This window comes from Delphinapterus leucas, chromosome 4 (genome assembly GCF_059928025.1).
Source record: "Delphinapterus leucas isolate spDelLeu-1000000601 "Yukka" chromosome 4, BTC_Dleu_Yukka2, whole genome shotgun sequence".
Taxonomy (NCBI): Eukaryota; Metazoa; Chordata; class Mammalia; order Artiodactyla; family Monodontidae; genus Delphinapterus; species Delphinapterus leucas.
In genome coordinates, this window is record NC_143132.1 from 27,960,400 (window position 1) to 27,977,711 (window position 17,312).

Below are 17,312 nucleotides of genomic sequence, written 5' to 3' on the forward strand. Positions count from 1 at the left end.
GCCAAGAATATCCTCATTTAAGTCTGTTTATTATAATCCTTTCCATTCAGCAAAGCCCAGCTGCTGCTGAGGACAGCAATAACAAGAGCCAATATTCAATGAGTGCTAACCACGTGCCAGGCACTACTTAAGTACTTTACGCTCAATAAACCCATTTAAGCAAAAATCCCCCTCCTCCATGAAGCCTTCCCAGGCCCCTCCAAGTCAATGATCTCTTCAAACTCCACATCTACTGAAATTAATGTTTTTCATTCAGCAATGAATCACTACTGCCACTGTTATGTGAAAATCCTAATTATCAGACACATTAGTCTAATAAGTAATTAGACTAGATCCTAATATTAGACTAATGTATCATCATTCTAGTGTTCCTTTGAAAACTCACTATTGTTTTTCTTCTTCCATAAGGAACAAAAACAACCCACTATTATCAATCACAAACAATTTATTTTAAAATAAGAAAACTTTTTATAAGAATGTAATTCACATGTCTTAGTGAAATACATTATGGTAACAAATCAGACAGGCAGTTCTTACTATGGTTAGCTCCTGAAATAACAATTTTAACAGATAAAGCTTACATATACTATTTAAATATTAGAAAAATTTTCCAAGTTTGCATAGTTTTGTAGCAGTGTGTGTCTGTACAGTTGTTACCCAGAATAATATAATCAATTAATAAAGAAACAGTTGCTCCCACAATATATTAAAGAGCAGTCCTAATAGGTGTAAAGGAATAAAATTGATTCCAAATATTTATTTGATCTAAAAACTACATACCCATTACAGCAATCAGAAAGTACATAAAGTCTAACATAAAAACGCTAAGTTATAGAAAACATGGATTTTATTTAAGCATAATAAATTCCATCATTGATGATAAAGATGAAATGCAAAAGTTTTAAATGAGATAAAAAATTAATCCATGATTTTTCTGTGGTACTTACTATTCCCCAACAAGTGCCCTATATAAACAGGTTTCAAGGGTGTAAATGTTAAAAATTTTAATCCATAAAATAATTTTCAGAAATCTCCTTAATTTCTTGTGATCAATCTCTTCATTTATCACTGTACCTAAGGCAAGGCAGTTTTTTGAGACATTTCTTGCCAAGTGACAAGAATGAAATAAATGACTTTTGAAAATCAAGTGAAATTCTGCTGAGACGCATATGTGAAAAGTTAAATACTTTACTAAAACATTTTTTGCTCTCAGCCAATTCCTGTGGCTAGAAAATCTTGAATTTCAAAAGGCAAAATGAGTGGTTGCTGTTAAGACTAGCCACTGCATAAATTATGAAAATACCACCACATGTAGAAATTATTCAAACACAATTCTTTATCTTTTTTAAAACAGATTTATCAAGATATAACTGATGTACAATATACTGTACATTAGAAAGCGTACAATTTTACAAGCTTCACATATGTATACATCCATGAATGTATCACCACAATCAATAACATACCTGTCCATCAACCCCAAAACTTTCTTCATCCCTCACTCCCCTCCCTAATCATTCCCAGGTGACCATGGTTACTTTACACTTTCTAGAAATTTATATAAATCAAATCATATTCTATGTACTCATTTTAGTCAATGGTTTCCTGCAATCCGCATAATTATTTTGAACTTCATCCATATGTTTATGTACATTAATAATTAATTCCACTTTATTGCTGAGTGGGATTCCATTGTGTGGACAGACCACAACTTATTTATCCATTAACCTGTTCCAGCTGCAGTGGATATTACTGGATGTGGCTCTGTGTGGGCATATGGTTTCATTCCTCTTGAGTAAAGAACTGAAGGGAAATGGCAAGGCTGTATGGTAGATGTTTTTAAGAAACAAACAAACTGTTTTCCAAAGGCATTAAACTACTTTATATTCTCACTGGCAGTGTAATGAGAGTTCTAGGTCCACATTCTAAAACACCTGGATATGGGCTATATTTTTTAACTTTAGTTCTTCTAGTGGCACCCCTCATTTTAATTTGCATTTGGCCTAATGACTAGTAACATTGAACATCGTTTCATGTAGTTATTTACAATCTGTGTATCTTCTTTGGTGTTGTAATCTGTTGAGATATTTTTCCCAATATAGTAATAGGTTACTTGTCTTACCATTGAGATGTAAAAGTTCTGTACATATTTTAGATACAATTCCTTTGTATGATATATGTTTTGCTAATATTTTCTCCCAATCTGTGGCTTGCCTTTTCATTTTGTATGAATTTTTCAAAGACAAGCTTTTCATTCTGATGAAAATATCAATTTTTTTCTTGTATGATTTGTGCCTGTTTATTGTCCTTCTTAAGAAATCTTCTCTTAATCCAGAACCCTAAAATTTTCTATGTTTTCCTCAAGAATTTTTATAGTTTTAGTTCTTTGTTTTAGGTCTATAGTTCATTGTGATTTTTTTTTTTTTCATAAATAGTGTCCTGTAAAGGTTGGAAAGTATTTTTCTGTCTAAGACATCATTGGTTTAAGAGATTTTCCTTTGACCATTGAATTGTTTTGGCAACTCTGATTAAAACGAATTACCCCTATATGTGTTGTTCTATTGATTTTCCTTTGACCATTGAATTGTTTTGGCAACTCTGATTAAAACGAATTACCCCTATATGTGTTGTTCTATTGATTTTCCTTTGACCATTGAATTGTTTTGGCAACTCTGATTAAAACGAATTACCCCTATATGTGTTGTTCTATTGATTTTCCTTTGACCATTGAATTGTTTTGGCAACTCTGATTAAAACGAATTACCCCTATATGTGTTGTTCTATTTCTGGACTCTCTATTCTGTTCTACTGATCTGTATGACTATCTTTTCACCAATAACAGTGTCTTGATCATTAGCCAAATAATTAATTCCTCCAACACTGCCTTTCTCTTTAAAACTGCTATGGCTATTCCACATCCCTTGATTCTGCATATAGATTTTACAATCAATTTGTCAATTCCTATGAAAATGCCTGCTGGGATTATAACTGGATTGCACTGATTCTACAGATTAAAGTGGGGACAACTGATATCTTAAAAAATCTGAATCCCCTGATCCATGAACATAGTATATCTCTTTATTTCTTTAATTTCTCTCAGCAATGTTTTGTAGTTTTCCATATCTTTTGTCTACTTTATCTCTAATATTCCATATTTTATGCTGTCTTACATAAGTACTTTTTAATTTAAATTCCCAATTGTGTGTTACTAGTATTAAGAAATACAGTTGATTTTTGTATGTTTGCCTTGTATCATGTAATGCTGCTGAATGAACTCACTTCTTGATTCTAGCATCTTTTTTTTTTTAGTAGAGTACTTAGGATTTTCTAAATAGACAGTCATATAAATGAAAAGACAGCTTTGTTTCTTCTTTTCCAATCTGCATGCTTATTTCTTTTTCTTACCTTACAGCACTGGTTAAGAACTCCAGTCTAATGTTTAATAGAAAAGTGGTGAGGGACATCTTGTTTGTTCTTGATCTTTGAGGAAAAGGGTTCAGTCTTACACCATAAAGTATTATAATTAGTTGTAAGTTTCTCATAAATGAGTTTTATCAGGATAAAAAAGTTTTTTACTATTCCTAGTTTCTGTGAGATTTTGCCATAAATATATGTTAGCTTTCTTCAAATCCTTTTTCTTCACCTACTGAGATAGTCATATGGCTCTTCTTGTCTAATATGTTAATATGATGAATTATACTGATTTTTGAACACTAAACCAATCTTTCAGTCCTGGATAAACTCCACCTGCCAATGAGGTATTATTATCCTTTATATGTACTACAGCATCCAACTTGCCAAAAATCTGACAATTTTTTCTTCTATTATTCATGAGGAATATTGGTCTGTAGTTTTCTTTTCTTGAAATATATTTTTCTACTTTTGGTTTCAGCGTAATGCTGGTCTCATAGAGTAAATTTGGAAGTTTTATCTCTTTTTCAATTTTCTGGAAAAACATGTGGAGAATTGCTATTATTTCTTCCTTAAATGTTTGGTATAACTCACCAATAAACCTTGCTGCTATTGATTTTTTTTTTGGTGGGTAGGTTCTTAACTAAAAATTCAATTTCTTTAGTATAATATAGAGATACTCAGGTTATCTATCTTTTCATCAGTTTCAACAGCTGTTAGCTTTTTAAATATTTGCCTGTTGTGTATAATATTCCACTATTCTCTTACTGTCTACAGAATATGCAGTGATGTGCCCCTCTTTCATTCTTTATTTTGGTAATTTGTTTCTTCTCTCTTTTTTCTTACTCAGTCTACTTAGAAGGTTATCAATTTTACCAACTTTCTTAAGAAGCAGCTTGTGGTTCCATTAATTTTTCTCTACTGTTTTCCTGATGTTTAATTCATTGATTTATGTACTTGTCTTAATTATTTCCTTTCTTCTGCTTTCAAATTAACAAGATTTTCCCCCCTAATTTCTTGATAAAATCTGATGCCATTAATTTGAAACAATTCTTATTTTCTAATAAGGCATTTAGTTCATGTATTTTCCACTAACCACTGTTTTAGTTAAATCCCTCTAATTTTGATACATCATGTTTTAATTTTTATTCAGTTCAGAATACCCTGAAATTTCTTCTTTGACTTGTTCTTTGTTCCTGGGATTATTTAGAGGTGTAAATAATTTCCAAGTACTAGGGGGATTATCTAGATATCTTTCAAATTGCAAGTAATAATTCTAAATAATCATGTGAATTATAAATATACTTCAACCAAGACATCAGAACAACAAGCTAACCAAATTGTGACAGAGGGAGGCAACAGTCCAAAAAGTTTCATGTAAAAACTGTAATGACTTAAAGGTGTCTGCTTAATTTCTCTGGAAGTATGAGTAGTTGGTCAGGTGATCTTGCTTCCCTTTTGAAAATGGCTTATCAGTGTGACACTTTATGGCCAAAGATTACGGCCTGAAAAGCTGGTTAAAAATCAAATTATATTCCCACTAGCTAGCATTATAAATGTTTCACATGTTTGCAGGAAAAGCAGTTTTCAACATTAGATACTAAAAGGAAAACATAATTTAATAATGTATTATTACTATTAACAATAGGTCACACAAAGTTCAACACTTTACTAAAACCTATAACTTCTTTGTCTTTGCAACCAGTCCCCTTTAGGGCTACAGTTTCTTTATGACAAGATCACTGAAGTCTTACACTCAAGGATATCATCTCCATAATTAATTTTTTTCATTAAGTATGAATTTCTGCATGCAAATCAGTCCTATCTTTTGAAAAGCTAATATGAACAGTATAATAACTAGCAATAGCTGACATCTAGTACTTACTATGTACCAGGTACTTCTAAGTCCTTTATGTGTTTTATCTCATTTAATTCTCACAGCAACTCTATAAAATAACTGCTTTTATTATTTATGCTTTTCAGATAAGGAAAATGAGCAGTAACTAGACCAAGCAGGTCCACAGCCAGAACCCAGGAAATGTGGTCCTAATGCCTGTGTTCTCTGTCACATTATATTGCCTAACAATATTAGAAGTTATAGATTCGCACTGCAAAGACAACCAGTGCAAAACTAACCTTTTAAAGAGCTCAGCTACAGAAATAACTGATAAATTTTTGATTTCCACACAATTTTTCAGAAGGCAACTGAGTAAAGGCCTTGAATTGTAAATGGTAACCTATAAAATTTACTGAAATTTGACATCCAAAAAAAAGAAGAAAGCAATTACTAAAGTGAAACAAAAAAATTGGCCTATTACTGACACACAGGTGAAGAAAAATTCATAATTACAATATACTAACCAAGATAGGAAGTTATTGTTGTAGCTGAGATTAATAGGTTCACATTCAAATTTGACACTATTTCAGATTTGATTTGGCAAATTTCCCAAAAGCAAACACAGATAAAAGAATATGAAAACCATATATACGCTGCTTAAAAATTTTTCATAATTTTACCTTTTGGTTTCGGGGTAAATCTTGAACATTTGATGGAGGCTTGTAATTCAGAACTAGTCTTCTAAATTCCAAAAGATTGAATAATGACTGAAAAAGAACAACAATTTAAGATAACAGAAGGGAAAATTCTATTAACAGAACTATAAAAATATGACTGGCCTGAAAGATTTATTTTATATACAGAATATTTCCCACTAGCACAATAAGGCCTATTTTCTCCCTGAGAAAAAGTCACATTTCTTTTATTCTGACATATTATTCTTGATCATTAACAATATTTACGGTACTGCAAAGGAGAAAATTATACGTGGACAACTCAAAAAAACATAATATATATTATTAAAAGTTTCCTTTCTTTATGTTACTATGTGCCTAAGCAGTTTCCTCAAAATAAAATCTACACAAATGCAAAGTTGAGAACTTTTTAGACATGTTATGTTCAGTATGAGTTTTCTAGAAGTATCAATTCTACAAAAATATAGTACAAATAAATTTATGGGCCAGATGCTAGGTGATAGAGACACAAAGAAATTACGTATTATCGCTAATGGTCAAGGAGACACACAACCTAGAAAGGAGACAGATATTTAATTATAACAATAGCAGTGTTACTCAAAAATACAGTAATATTGAACATGTAGAGCATAATGAAAGCATGTGAAAGATGCTCATGAAAAAGCTTCCTGCAGCTATGTTTTTAAGCTATAGCTTGTAACCCATTAATGTCATCATGATAAACATTAATTTAAAAAACTGAAATAAAATATAATGGAAAATATCAGAACATGTCATAAACAGTCAATTCACCAGAATATCATTTGTAAAATTTTCATTGGTGATATTTTTACATACATATGTATGTGTAAAGTGTTTTACAAAGTAAAACGTATTCCTTTCTGTGAGTCACAGTTTATAAAGTTTGAAAATCATTGCACTGGAGGTTATAATGTATTAAATCTTAGTAAAAGATGGGTTAGCCAACTTGCTAGAAAATAAAAATAGCACCACAAATCCATAAGAAAACAAGATTTTGTTTAGTACTGGGTGTTGGGAAAACTGGTCCATATATATAAATAGTCATATATAGATATAGATGTGGATTAAAGATGTAAATATGAAAGGTAAAACCATAAAACTGATAACTGTGATCTGAAGTATTTTTTAATTAAACAATATGAACATATTCATTTATTTATTCTTTCATTTAACAAATATTTATGGAGCACCTACTACATGCCAGACACAAGGAAGACAGGCAGCAGAGAATAAAATATATCAAGTCTCTGCCCTTGTACTATCTTGTTATTGCAAGTTAAAACAATGAGAGCAGATGTTATAAGTCAGAAATAATAAGTACAATAACAGACCAAAATCAGAAACTTAAGGAAGCAGCATTTAAAAGCCAGAGGAAAAAGAGCTATAAGAAAGACAAAATAAAAATAGTAAAGGAAGTGTGGAGTATGAGATCACAGAAGAAAAAGGGGTAGAAAAAGCTTTCAAACATAGTTGTGTATCAGAATAACTGCAGAGCTTTAAAAATTCCTATGTCAGGAACCTCTCAACAAAGATATAAAGTACCATAGAAGATTCTGGAGTACATCCAAGAATCACTGGCAAATTTCATGAAGGACAAGATTAGTAAAGGTTGAAGGTTGCCACATTCTAGTAAGGTAAGGGCAAGAAAATAATCTTTAGACTTGTCAATTGGGAAGTCACCTTTCCAGTAGAATGGTAGAATGGCAGAATAGCAGCAATGAGTCCTGAAGAAATGGGATAAAAGTAAGGGGGACAAAGTACAGACTGTTCTTAAAAGGAATTTAAATAGGAAAGAGAATATTGACAAATCTGGAGAATCTCAATCCCACTTCTATGCTCTGAGCTCCCACTGGAAAACTTTTTTCTTCTTCCTGAACACCCTTTAGAATTTCCTTTGGTGTGGGTCTCCTGGTAACAAAGTATTTCAGCTTCTGCTAAACTGAAAATTGTGGGGGCCTTTTTCATTTTTTAAAGATTTTTGCTAGTTATAGAATTCTAGACAGCCAGTTAACTTTTCCCAGAACTTTAAAGATAGCATTTCTGTTGAGAAGTCAACCATTAGTCTTATTTTTGCTCCTTCACAGAGGCGATACACCTTTTCTATCTGGCTACTTTTAGTATTTTCTCTGTCTAGAGTGTTTCTCTGTTTTACTATGATGTGCCTTGGTGTAGTATTCTTTACGTTCATACTACCTGGTTCCTATTGCTTCCCTAATCTGTGGCTTCATCTCTTTCATCAAGCTTGGAATATTCTTTGTCATCTCTTCAAATATTGCTTTTATCCTATTTCCCTTTTAGTTTCCCTCTGGAACCAAAAATAAATTGTGTTAGTACAATTTACACCATGTCCAAAATATCTCTTATATGCTCTCATCTGTATCTCATGGCTTTAGTGTGAAAATGTTCCACAAACTGTCCAGTTGACTAATTCTCTCTTCAGTGTGTCTGTATCCTGCTAAACTCTTCCACTGATATCTTAACTTCATTTATCATATTTTTCAGTTCTAAATTTTCTATTTTAGAAATATTTTGTTTTGAACAAAATATTCTATTTTGTTCTTTTTATAGTTTTTAATTTTCTATCAAAATTCTCAATCATGCTTCTAATTCCTTGAGCATAGTAATAGTTACATAACAAATAATTCGATTTTTAGGTTTCCCTGTAGGTATATTTCTAATTATCCATTATTTTCTCTTAATTTTTGGACATGTCTTATTTTCTGATATAACTAATTATGACTGATTTGAGTGCTAGACACTGTATGTAAAAAACTGGAGAAAAGGGGCTTCCCTGGTGGCGTAGTGGATGAGAGTGCACCTGCCGATGCAGGGGACGCGAGTTCGTGCCCCGGTCCGGGAAGACCCCACATGCCGCGGAGTGGCTGGGCCTGTGAGCCGTGTCCGCTGAGCCTGCGCGTCCGGAGCATGTGCTCCGCAGCGGGGGAGGCCACAACAGTGAGAGGCCCGCGTACCGCAAAAAAAAAAAAAACTGGAGAAAATTCTAAGTTCGAGATGATAGTATCTTCTAACAGAATTTACGTTTCCTTCTGGCAGGCAGCAAAACTGGGACTACTTGCAAGCCTAGATCATCTTAACCCAATCAATTCTGAGAAAATCTCAAGCTGGGATTCACAAATTATAAAGCCTGGCCTATTTTTCAGTTCTCAGTTAATTCTAGGGTGTAGCCCTTTAGAATTTAACTGAAAATCTGAGGTGTTTCCTAGGGCTCCAAGCCTGTGTGAAACTTTGCTTAGCTCCCCAGCCAATCAGCAGTCACTTCTGAAATTGCCTCAAAGATAAAATCAGCCCAAAATGTGAAGCTTACTCTCTGAAATTCTTGTTCTCTGAAAGTGTAGCCTCAAAATTACTCACTGCTTTAGGGTTTATGATGCCTTCAAAAAGCTGATTTCATTTTTCTTTTGTTTTGTTTTGGACTCCAGCAAAATATGAGCGGGTAGATATCCGAAAACAACTTAATATGTTACTACCCGAAGTAGAATTTGTGACCACGGATTATCACAACAAATCACAGAAATTTATTTTAAGTACCAATCTATACCATAAACCAGGCATAGTAGTATTAGTCAACACATGCCTTCAAAAGGGGTGGGAAAGAGTAATTGTCACTACTGCCTAAATTGTGTTTGTGAGTCATACACATTGAAAACAAGTATCCTTTCATTCAGTCCAAAGCTAATGTGTCAATTTTGAAATTTGTTAAAGTAGAGTTTGGTTAAACTCTTGCTAATTTCAGAGAGCTAATGGAAGATGAGAGTTTAAATACATAATTTGTGGAAAACAAAAAGAGTGATGACAAGACAGCAAAGGGAGACATAAACTGTCTATAATGAAAAATACTAAGGAAAAGCAACATACATTCTCCTTGGTGGATTTCTTAAAAAATGAAATGGTATCAGATAAGTTTCAATGTGATACAGAAACAGACTGGCAGGATTAAAAACTGAAAGTCTGTATACAGAGCAATTAAAGCCCTATGTCCTTCCCAGACTGAGAAGCATCAGACAAGTACTCTCTCTCTCTTCCTGTGGAATACAGAAAAATTTAAACTTCGAATATAATTTAATTGACTCAGGTTCATAAAAATCAGTCATAGTGTGTTTCAGGGTAGGATGAGATTCAGGGCTACAAATAGGGTTAAGTAAAAGCCTGCCAACTGACCCCCCAATTGTCCCTTCCCCAATTCCCTTTCTCTAGACCTGCTTTTGGAAAGTTAGCAACCATGCTTAAACCACAAAAAAATCAGGATCCAGTCTGGATTTGAGGCACAGAAATCTCATGTTGTAAAGGATTCCCCTCACCAAAAAAAAAAGAAAAGAAAAGAGTTAACATGTTTGAGATGTTTGAGTATATGAAACACACTATGGATAATACCTCAAAAGAGAGGTTGAAGCAGCTGGAAATTTTTAAGGATAAATAAGTATACAGAAAACAGAAAGAAGAAAAGGCGGCAACTGACAACTCCAGGAAAACAAAGAATTACAGAGGGGTAGTCTTAGTAAACCACTATAATGTCTACAAAGTCAAAGAAAATGTAAACACTGACTACTGACTATTTTTAACTGGTGATATAACTATGTTGGGAGATGAAAGGAAAGGCAATTCTAGGTAGGTGAAATGAAAGAGCTAAGTCCTCATCTATCTCTGCAGAAAGGCATGTCATTTATAAAAACAAAGATAGCAAGAGAAACAGAATTGGTTGTAGATGCCTTTAAGAAGCAGGACTATGCTTCTCAGGCAGGGTGGTTTGGAGCAGAGGACTGTTATTTTTCACAAGGCTATTATTGCTATGGGATTTTTGGTTTTCTCTTTGAACTATGTACTCATGTTCTTTGATGAAAATTAGAGACAAAAGCAAGTGCTATGAAAAACACGTTAAATGATATCCTGAAATGTTTTGAAAACTTGCAGCACCTGTTCAATACCATACTTTTAATACATTAGAGTGGTAGAAGCATCTTAAGTCTTCAATTCCACCATAAGTAATATATGCTCCTTTATGGTTCATTCATTTATTAACTCAGTAATTACTTAAAGGGTTCCTCCAACGTGTCAGACACTCTACTATACACTGGTACAGAACAGTAACCTAGATGATGTGCTCTCTGCCCTCAGGATGCGTGTATTTTAGTCAGCTTAGAGTTTCATCATTTATGCATAAGGCGACCATATACTTTATCATCCAACCCATAACCCTTCTGAGTATGAAAAAGGGCTTCAAGACTAATTAATAGGTGCTGATAGATCTACAATGTGAGTAAACTGGGACTGTACTAGGCAAACTGAGAAGTATGAGCACCTTACTTCTGAGCATCTCAGAGGCATCCAAATGGGAATGGTGCTAAGGTTTATCATGAGAATACATGGATTACTTGAACTTAACACCCCAAACCAGAGAAAGAGGAGAACACATTCCTATAAGTAACTACCTAATTCACTGACACCCTAGTGGAAAAAGCAGCCCCAATTAGTACTTTGTACATAAAAGTTCCTTTTGAACAGGATGAAAATAGTCCTGACTAGATAACTGGTTGATACCCAATCTAAAGACAGTCAGGCTAATATTATTAGCATCCAAAAGATTATGTAAGCCATTCTCTGTACAACCTTCTCCTTGCTTACAGTCTCTTTCTGATATTCTGTTCCCCTTTTCTTCCAAAATACTTAGGTCTCAGTACCTAAAGGAACAAATATAACAAAGCTGTACCTTCTGCAGCCTATACTCATTACCTACTCTGAAGTTAGAGATTTCTAATCCCAGTAAACTACTATAATTGGTAGAAATACTTACAAAGAAAAGAATTCCCTGTTGTTTCATACTAGTCTTGCCAACTAAGTATAATAAATTCCATCCCTGAGAAAAGTTTGTAATTGAAACTTCACAGTACATTTATGTCACAGCCTGAACAAGTTCCACCTTGCTTTGGAAAATACAATTTAAAAACTTCCAACACTAATACAGATTTCCTACCCAAATTTTCTTTCATAAGTGAAAAGTTCCATTTATGATGATAAACTGTTATATTTCAGATGTCTGTGAAATTAAGCAAATGTCAAGAAATGAAAAAATAAAATATTTCAATTACTAGAAAAGTAAAAGGTACTTAAAATGGGTTAAGAGACTTTAAAATTACATTCAAAAACAAAACGAAGTTATCTCCAGATAAATTTTTCTTCCCACCCACAATTTTCTGAACTCTGAAGCTTAATGTTTTTCCACATCCCCAAGTCAGTATCTTATTACTTTATTATAATCCAAATTTTTCAAGGTTAGCAGTTACTTCTCCTAGGTGTTTATTCTAACTAAACTATTGATTCTTTAGAAGCACTTTCTTACTTCTTATAGTTTTCTAAGAGAAACAGCTAATCAATGAGCCTCATTTACTGGCTGTAACAGTGTAAAGGTAGCATCTACTTGTCCAAATACAGGCTGCAAAGCATACTCATAAACACTCAGATCAGAGCCTTAGAACTGTGCTTCATATTTTAAAATGATGACTAAATTATGAAATTTAGATTGAACAATGAAATGCAAAAAAGCCCTTACTAACAGTGCAAGTAAAGCAAGATAGCCTATTAAGAAGATCTAAGAGATTAAGATAGCAAATAAGGTTTGAGATATTGTTGGCATGTAAGTGAACAATTAATGCATACTCAAGGCCAAGAACAAAAGTATCATCACAAATTTATGCTAATCCAGGTATTCCTTAACATTTTAATAGGCTGGAAAACAAATAACATACCATATTATTAACTAGTGTATACCACAGTTTATTAAAAAGTGAGGCATAAATCCAGAAAACCAAAGGAAATCAAATTATATAATATTATTTGCCAGAAAAGCAGAAAAGTTGGAAATTATAACACGGAAGTAGAAAAAAAGTTAAAACTACAGGTTAATTGCCTCGAGAACACAATTAACAACCTTGTAGAAATGAACTTAATAACCTGTGAGTTGCATTAATATCATATGAAAGTTTACGCAGTATACAGTTTTGGAAAAGTACAAAATGAATAGATATTTTGAATGTAAAAGAATGTAAATTAGAAGACATCTAATGATTTAAAAAGTACTCATCAGAAATAAACAAGCTACAATTCAGCTGTATTAGGAAAATAAGCACAAATATTAATTTTCCTAAATGGCAATTAAAATTAAGAGCATGTTATTCATAGACTGTTTTATTTAAGGAGACTTTAACGTTTTACAATTTGACAGATAACATTATCAATGTCTGAGAATGGTAAAGATTTATGTCAAAAGTCATATCACATAAAAGTTAAAAAAAAAAAAAAAAAAAGAAAATTAGTCCAAACTGAGAAGATGATGGATATCTATGCATACAAACATTTTTCATTTTAGAATAAGGAGCTCAAGAAACATTTCATTAAGGCCTTTCCAAGTTAGAAAGAAAATATGTTATTCTTTATTTATCAACATTTATTCTTTACGTCATTCTCACATATGTATTGAGAATTATTTCTCAATCTGTTTCCTCCTCAAATAAAATGCTCTCTTACATAAAAATAGTATTTAAATGACTATAATTCTTGAATGATATTTTCCATTATATATAAATAATTCTGATCTGACTCAAAAAAAAAAGTTTTGGTTTCATACCTTGATTACATCCTTCCCTAAATTTGCAGGGATTTATATACAAAAATATTTTCTTTCCACTCTGACAATTCCCAACAAATGGGAAGGAGGAAAAATTAATTCTGAATAAGGCATTAGGTAGTGTTCTATCATTAAAACTCCATACTGGGAGTGAGGAACAAAGTGGGGTGGGGAATACTGCAATCCCCAAACTAGGTTAGTAGACAGAAAGGCATACTAAAACCTGATCTGCAGTTATATATAAAGTATACAGCTTAAAAGAAACACAACCCCAACCCACTTTCCATTGCTGTCAGGCCCACCAAATAAGATCTGCATAAAGACTCTTACCTGAATAACAGCACTAAACCAGCAAGTATTGCCAACATTCTTTAGTCCAACAGGAGCTTTGTCCTGCCTTTTTCTATCATAAGGGTTTCGAGAATCTCTCCAAACTTCAGTAGGTGTCCTCTTCAAACATGCTTTATTTTCTGCTATGCTGGCTTCAAGAACTCTTAAACAATGGGAAGAAGATGATGGGGAAAAAAAGTACAGTATTAATTTAGTGCTGTACCCTAGAAAATAGCATACTATAAACTAAGGATTTTAATAGATTAAGCTCTAGACAATCCATCTGGGGAAGTAATATTTAAAACTAAATTTACTCAAGCGGAGGCTAGTTTTAAGAACATAGCCGTGGCAATGCCAACACATCAAGAGGCATGCAGCCTATTTTTCTCAGAAAAAGGAAACTTCAAACACAAAAAGACAGCATTATGTAATAGGAAATATATTAAATTATATTTCAACAAATTAGAGGCTTAGTACCAGGGATAGAGTACCTAGATAAGTTTTCTGAAAAGTCACTGTATTGAAATACATATTTACAATATAACATAATGACTATTTTTATAAGAATTACTTTGAATCAAGAAAACTAAAAATTGAAAAAAAGTGTACTTTTATTCCTCTGACCATTAATTTCCTTTTCTATTATAAAAAGGGTAAAGTAAATTCTAGGGTTCCTTTCAGTTCTAGAGATCCATGATTCTACAAGAGCTAAATAAAGGGAGAGAATATTTATGTGTTCACTTCTTTACCCAAAAGTTTGCCTAGGGAGAAATCTACTGAAATAAATATCTACATTTCAGAATAATAAAAGATTAACCTCTTCAAAATAAATGCACTTACACAATATCTAAAAATATATCTAAAATATCTAAACACGGCTAAGAGTAATGCTACTTTGCTTAATGGTGTTCTTCTTACTCTTAAACATGTAACAACATGCTGGAAAACCCTAATCCTCACATATAAAACCATGCATTTTTGCCTGCTCAAGACATGTGTTACTTACTATTCTAAATAAGCATAAATAATAGCTAAATATCTTAACGCATTTTGTATTCATTACAAAACCTCAGCAAGAATAAGGTCTTTCAACTTTTTTGGCTTCTTGAGAAGATCTCATTCATGCTACACTATTTTCCTCCTAAAGATTTTGCTCTATCAGATTAATGTCAAAATAATATAGCTATCTTAATTATGCAGAAAAAGTAAATTATTCTTTTGTCTCTAACCTTACAACATGACATTAGATACAATGTATTAGATTCCAAACTAGTATTACTTAAAATAACTTATATGAATGCAGGATAGAGTCTTCTTTGGGAATCAGTAAAACCACATACTGAAAAAAAGAAAGCAGAAAACATGATAGGGACTTCCCTGGTGGCACAGTGGTTAAGAATCCGCCTGCCAATGCAGGGGACACGGGTTCAAGCCCTGGTCTGGGAAGATCCCACATGCCACAGAGCAACTAAGCCCGCAAGCCACAACTACTGAGCCCGTATGCCACAACTACTGAAGCCCACACACCTAGAGCCCGTGCTCCACAACAAGAGAAACCAACCACAATGAGAAGCCCGCACACCGCAACAAAGGTCCCTGCTCGCCACAACTAGAGAAAGCCTGTGTGTAGCAACAAACACCCGACGCAGCCATAAATTAATTAATTAATTAAAAAATAAAACAACATGATACATTACAGTGTAAAGATCAAAGTAAACTCACATATTTAAAAATAAACAGTATACACTTTTAAGAGTGGTCCAACATTAGCAGCAGTACTCTGCCCAAATATCAACTCTCCATGCAACCTCAGCCCATACAAGCTTTTTCTCCTAAACTACTGACCACTAAAAGGTAGTAGAACTCCTTGGAAGGTATTTAGTTAGATGAATTGGGGCATAAGAAAATCAGCATTTATCTAGAACATCCCACTCTTATCAGAAATAAGTTTTAAAGAAAATAAGGGGGAGGTAAGTCAAAGAGCCAACTTGAGAGAATTCCTACTGTTCAAGTTGTACAATTCAACATAATGTAATACAAGAATAAGGATAATCAACTGGAAAAATTAAATTTGTACAAGGCGACTACTTCAAAAGAGAAAAGTTAACACATGGTATACAAAAGGTAAATACAACACCAAAGTCTATTTTATATAACAAGGTATATTTAATTATTTATTGACTTTTATAAATGGGAATGTTTTCATTTGAAAAGTTTGCTCCTTTTGTAACATATGTATATCCAGAAGTATAAATAAAGGAACCTTAATTCTACATTGGTAATTAGAAATGAATGAACTAAAAAACAAGCAATGGGTTCTGGGTGAAGTAGCAACAATAACACAAACAGGAAAGAAGAATTAGCACCAGCAGTCATATATAAGGGACAGAAGAGGCATAAAGCAATTGATTAGCACCAGTGGGCATGTACAATAACCATTAAAAAAGAGGATTCTACAGTATATTCCAAAAGCATAAACTGATCAAAAGTGAAGGAGAACAAGGAGAACTACACTCATTCCTAAATCTTCGAGGTGGATGATCCTCTACCATTACATATTTTTAAACTTCTAATTATAATAAAATACTAATTAGAAATAACCCTTTTCAATGCCAACACACCAGATCATTTGTATCATAATGACCAGGAAACGGGTCACACAGACAACAGTCATGGAAAACTTGAGAAGACCTGATTTCTATAAAATGTGCCGTCTACAAAAATTAAAGTCTAAAAGTAAGTCACATGTACTCCAATAAAGGTTAAAAAAAATAAATATTAAAAATTGAAAAAATAAAAATAAGTCTCATGAAGTTAATAACAAAATGAAACTCAGCCTCAAGACCATATTGAGTAAAACTAGGTCTCCTGTTCCCCACAAGTGTCAACAACCCATCCCAAATCTACAATCTAGACTCCCCTGAGATAATGACATTCTTCTAATTCCAGATCTAGTTAAGATTACTAAAAACTAAAAACCAGAAAGTATTTTTTTAATGGTTCGATACAGTCAGTTCAAGCACCCTCCTCTTCAGCCCCCTCCCACCAAGAAAATACATCTCTCGATTTTCACGTTGTATGAAAACATTAATGTGATAATATAAGCTTTTTAGTTCCCTTGCCTACTTTTGGGAGAATGTATGGCCTCAAATGTACTTTCTAGGACCAAGGAGCTTACCTGCACTTTTTGTTACAAGAGGAGGGAAAGAAAGTCAAGGATATAAACTGAAGATACCATCTCTCCAGCATTCCCATAAAACTTTTTACAGAGGTAAAATTACATACAAACTGTAATAACTGAGTAGAGCTTAAGACATACATGTTCACTGTTTCTCAAAGTGACCTAAAGATATAAAAATTTTTTAAAGTATCCATTTCT

General features: G+C 33.0%; 1 protein-coding gene across 6 annotated transcripts in view; it reads right to left on the minus strand.

Annotated features, from left to right (window-relative positions):
* USP25 (ubiquitin specific peptidase 25) overlaps positions 1-17,312 on the minus strand; it is a 181,415-nt gene that overhangs the window by 122,453 nt on the left and 41,650 nt on the right. For all 6 annotated transcript variants that reach the window (XM_089910380.1, XM_089910381.1, XM_089910378.1 and 3 more), the window contains 2 exons: positions 13,934-14,096; positions 5,929-6,015 (listed from right to left, as the gene is read on the minus strand). In XM_089910380.1, the coding sequence (XP_089766506.1) occupies positions 5,929-6,015; positions 13,934-14,096 (250 nt within the window). The remainder of the gene's footprint in view (positions 1-5,928; positions 6,016-13,933; positions 14,097-17,312) is intronic.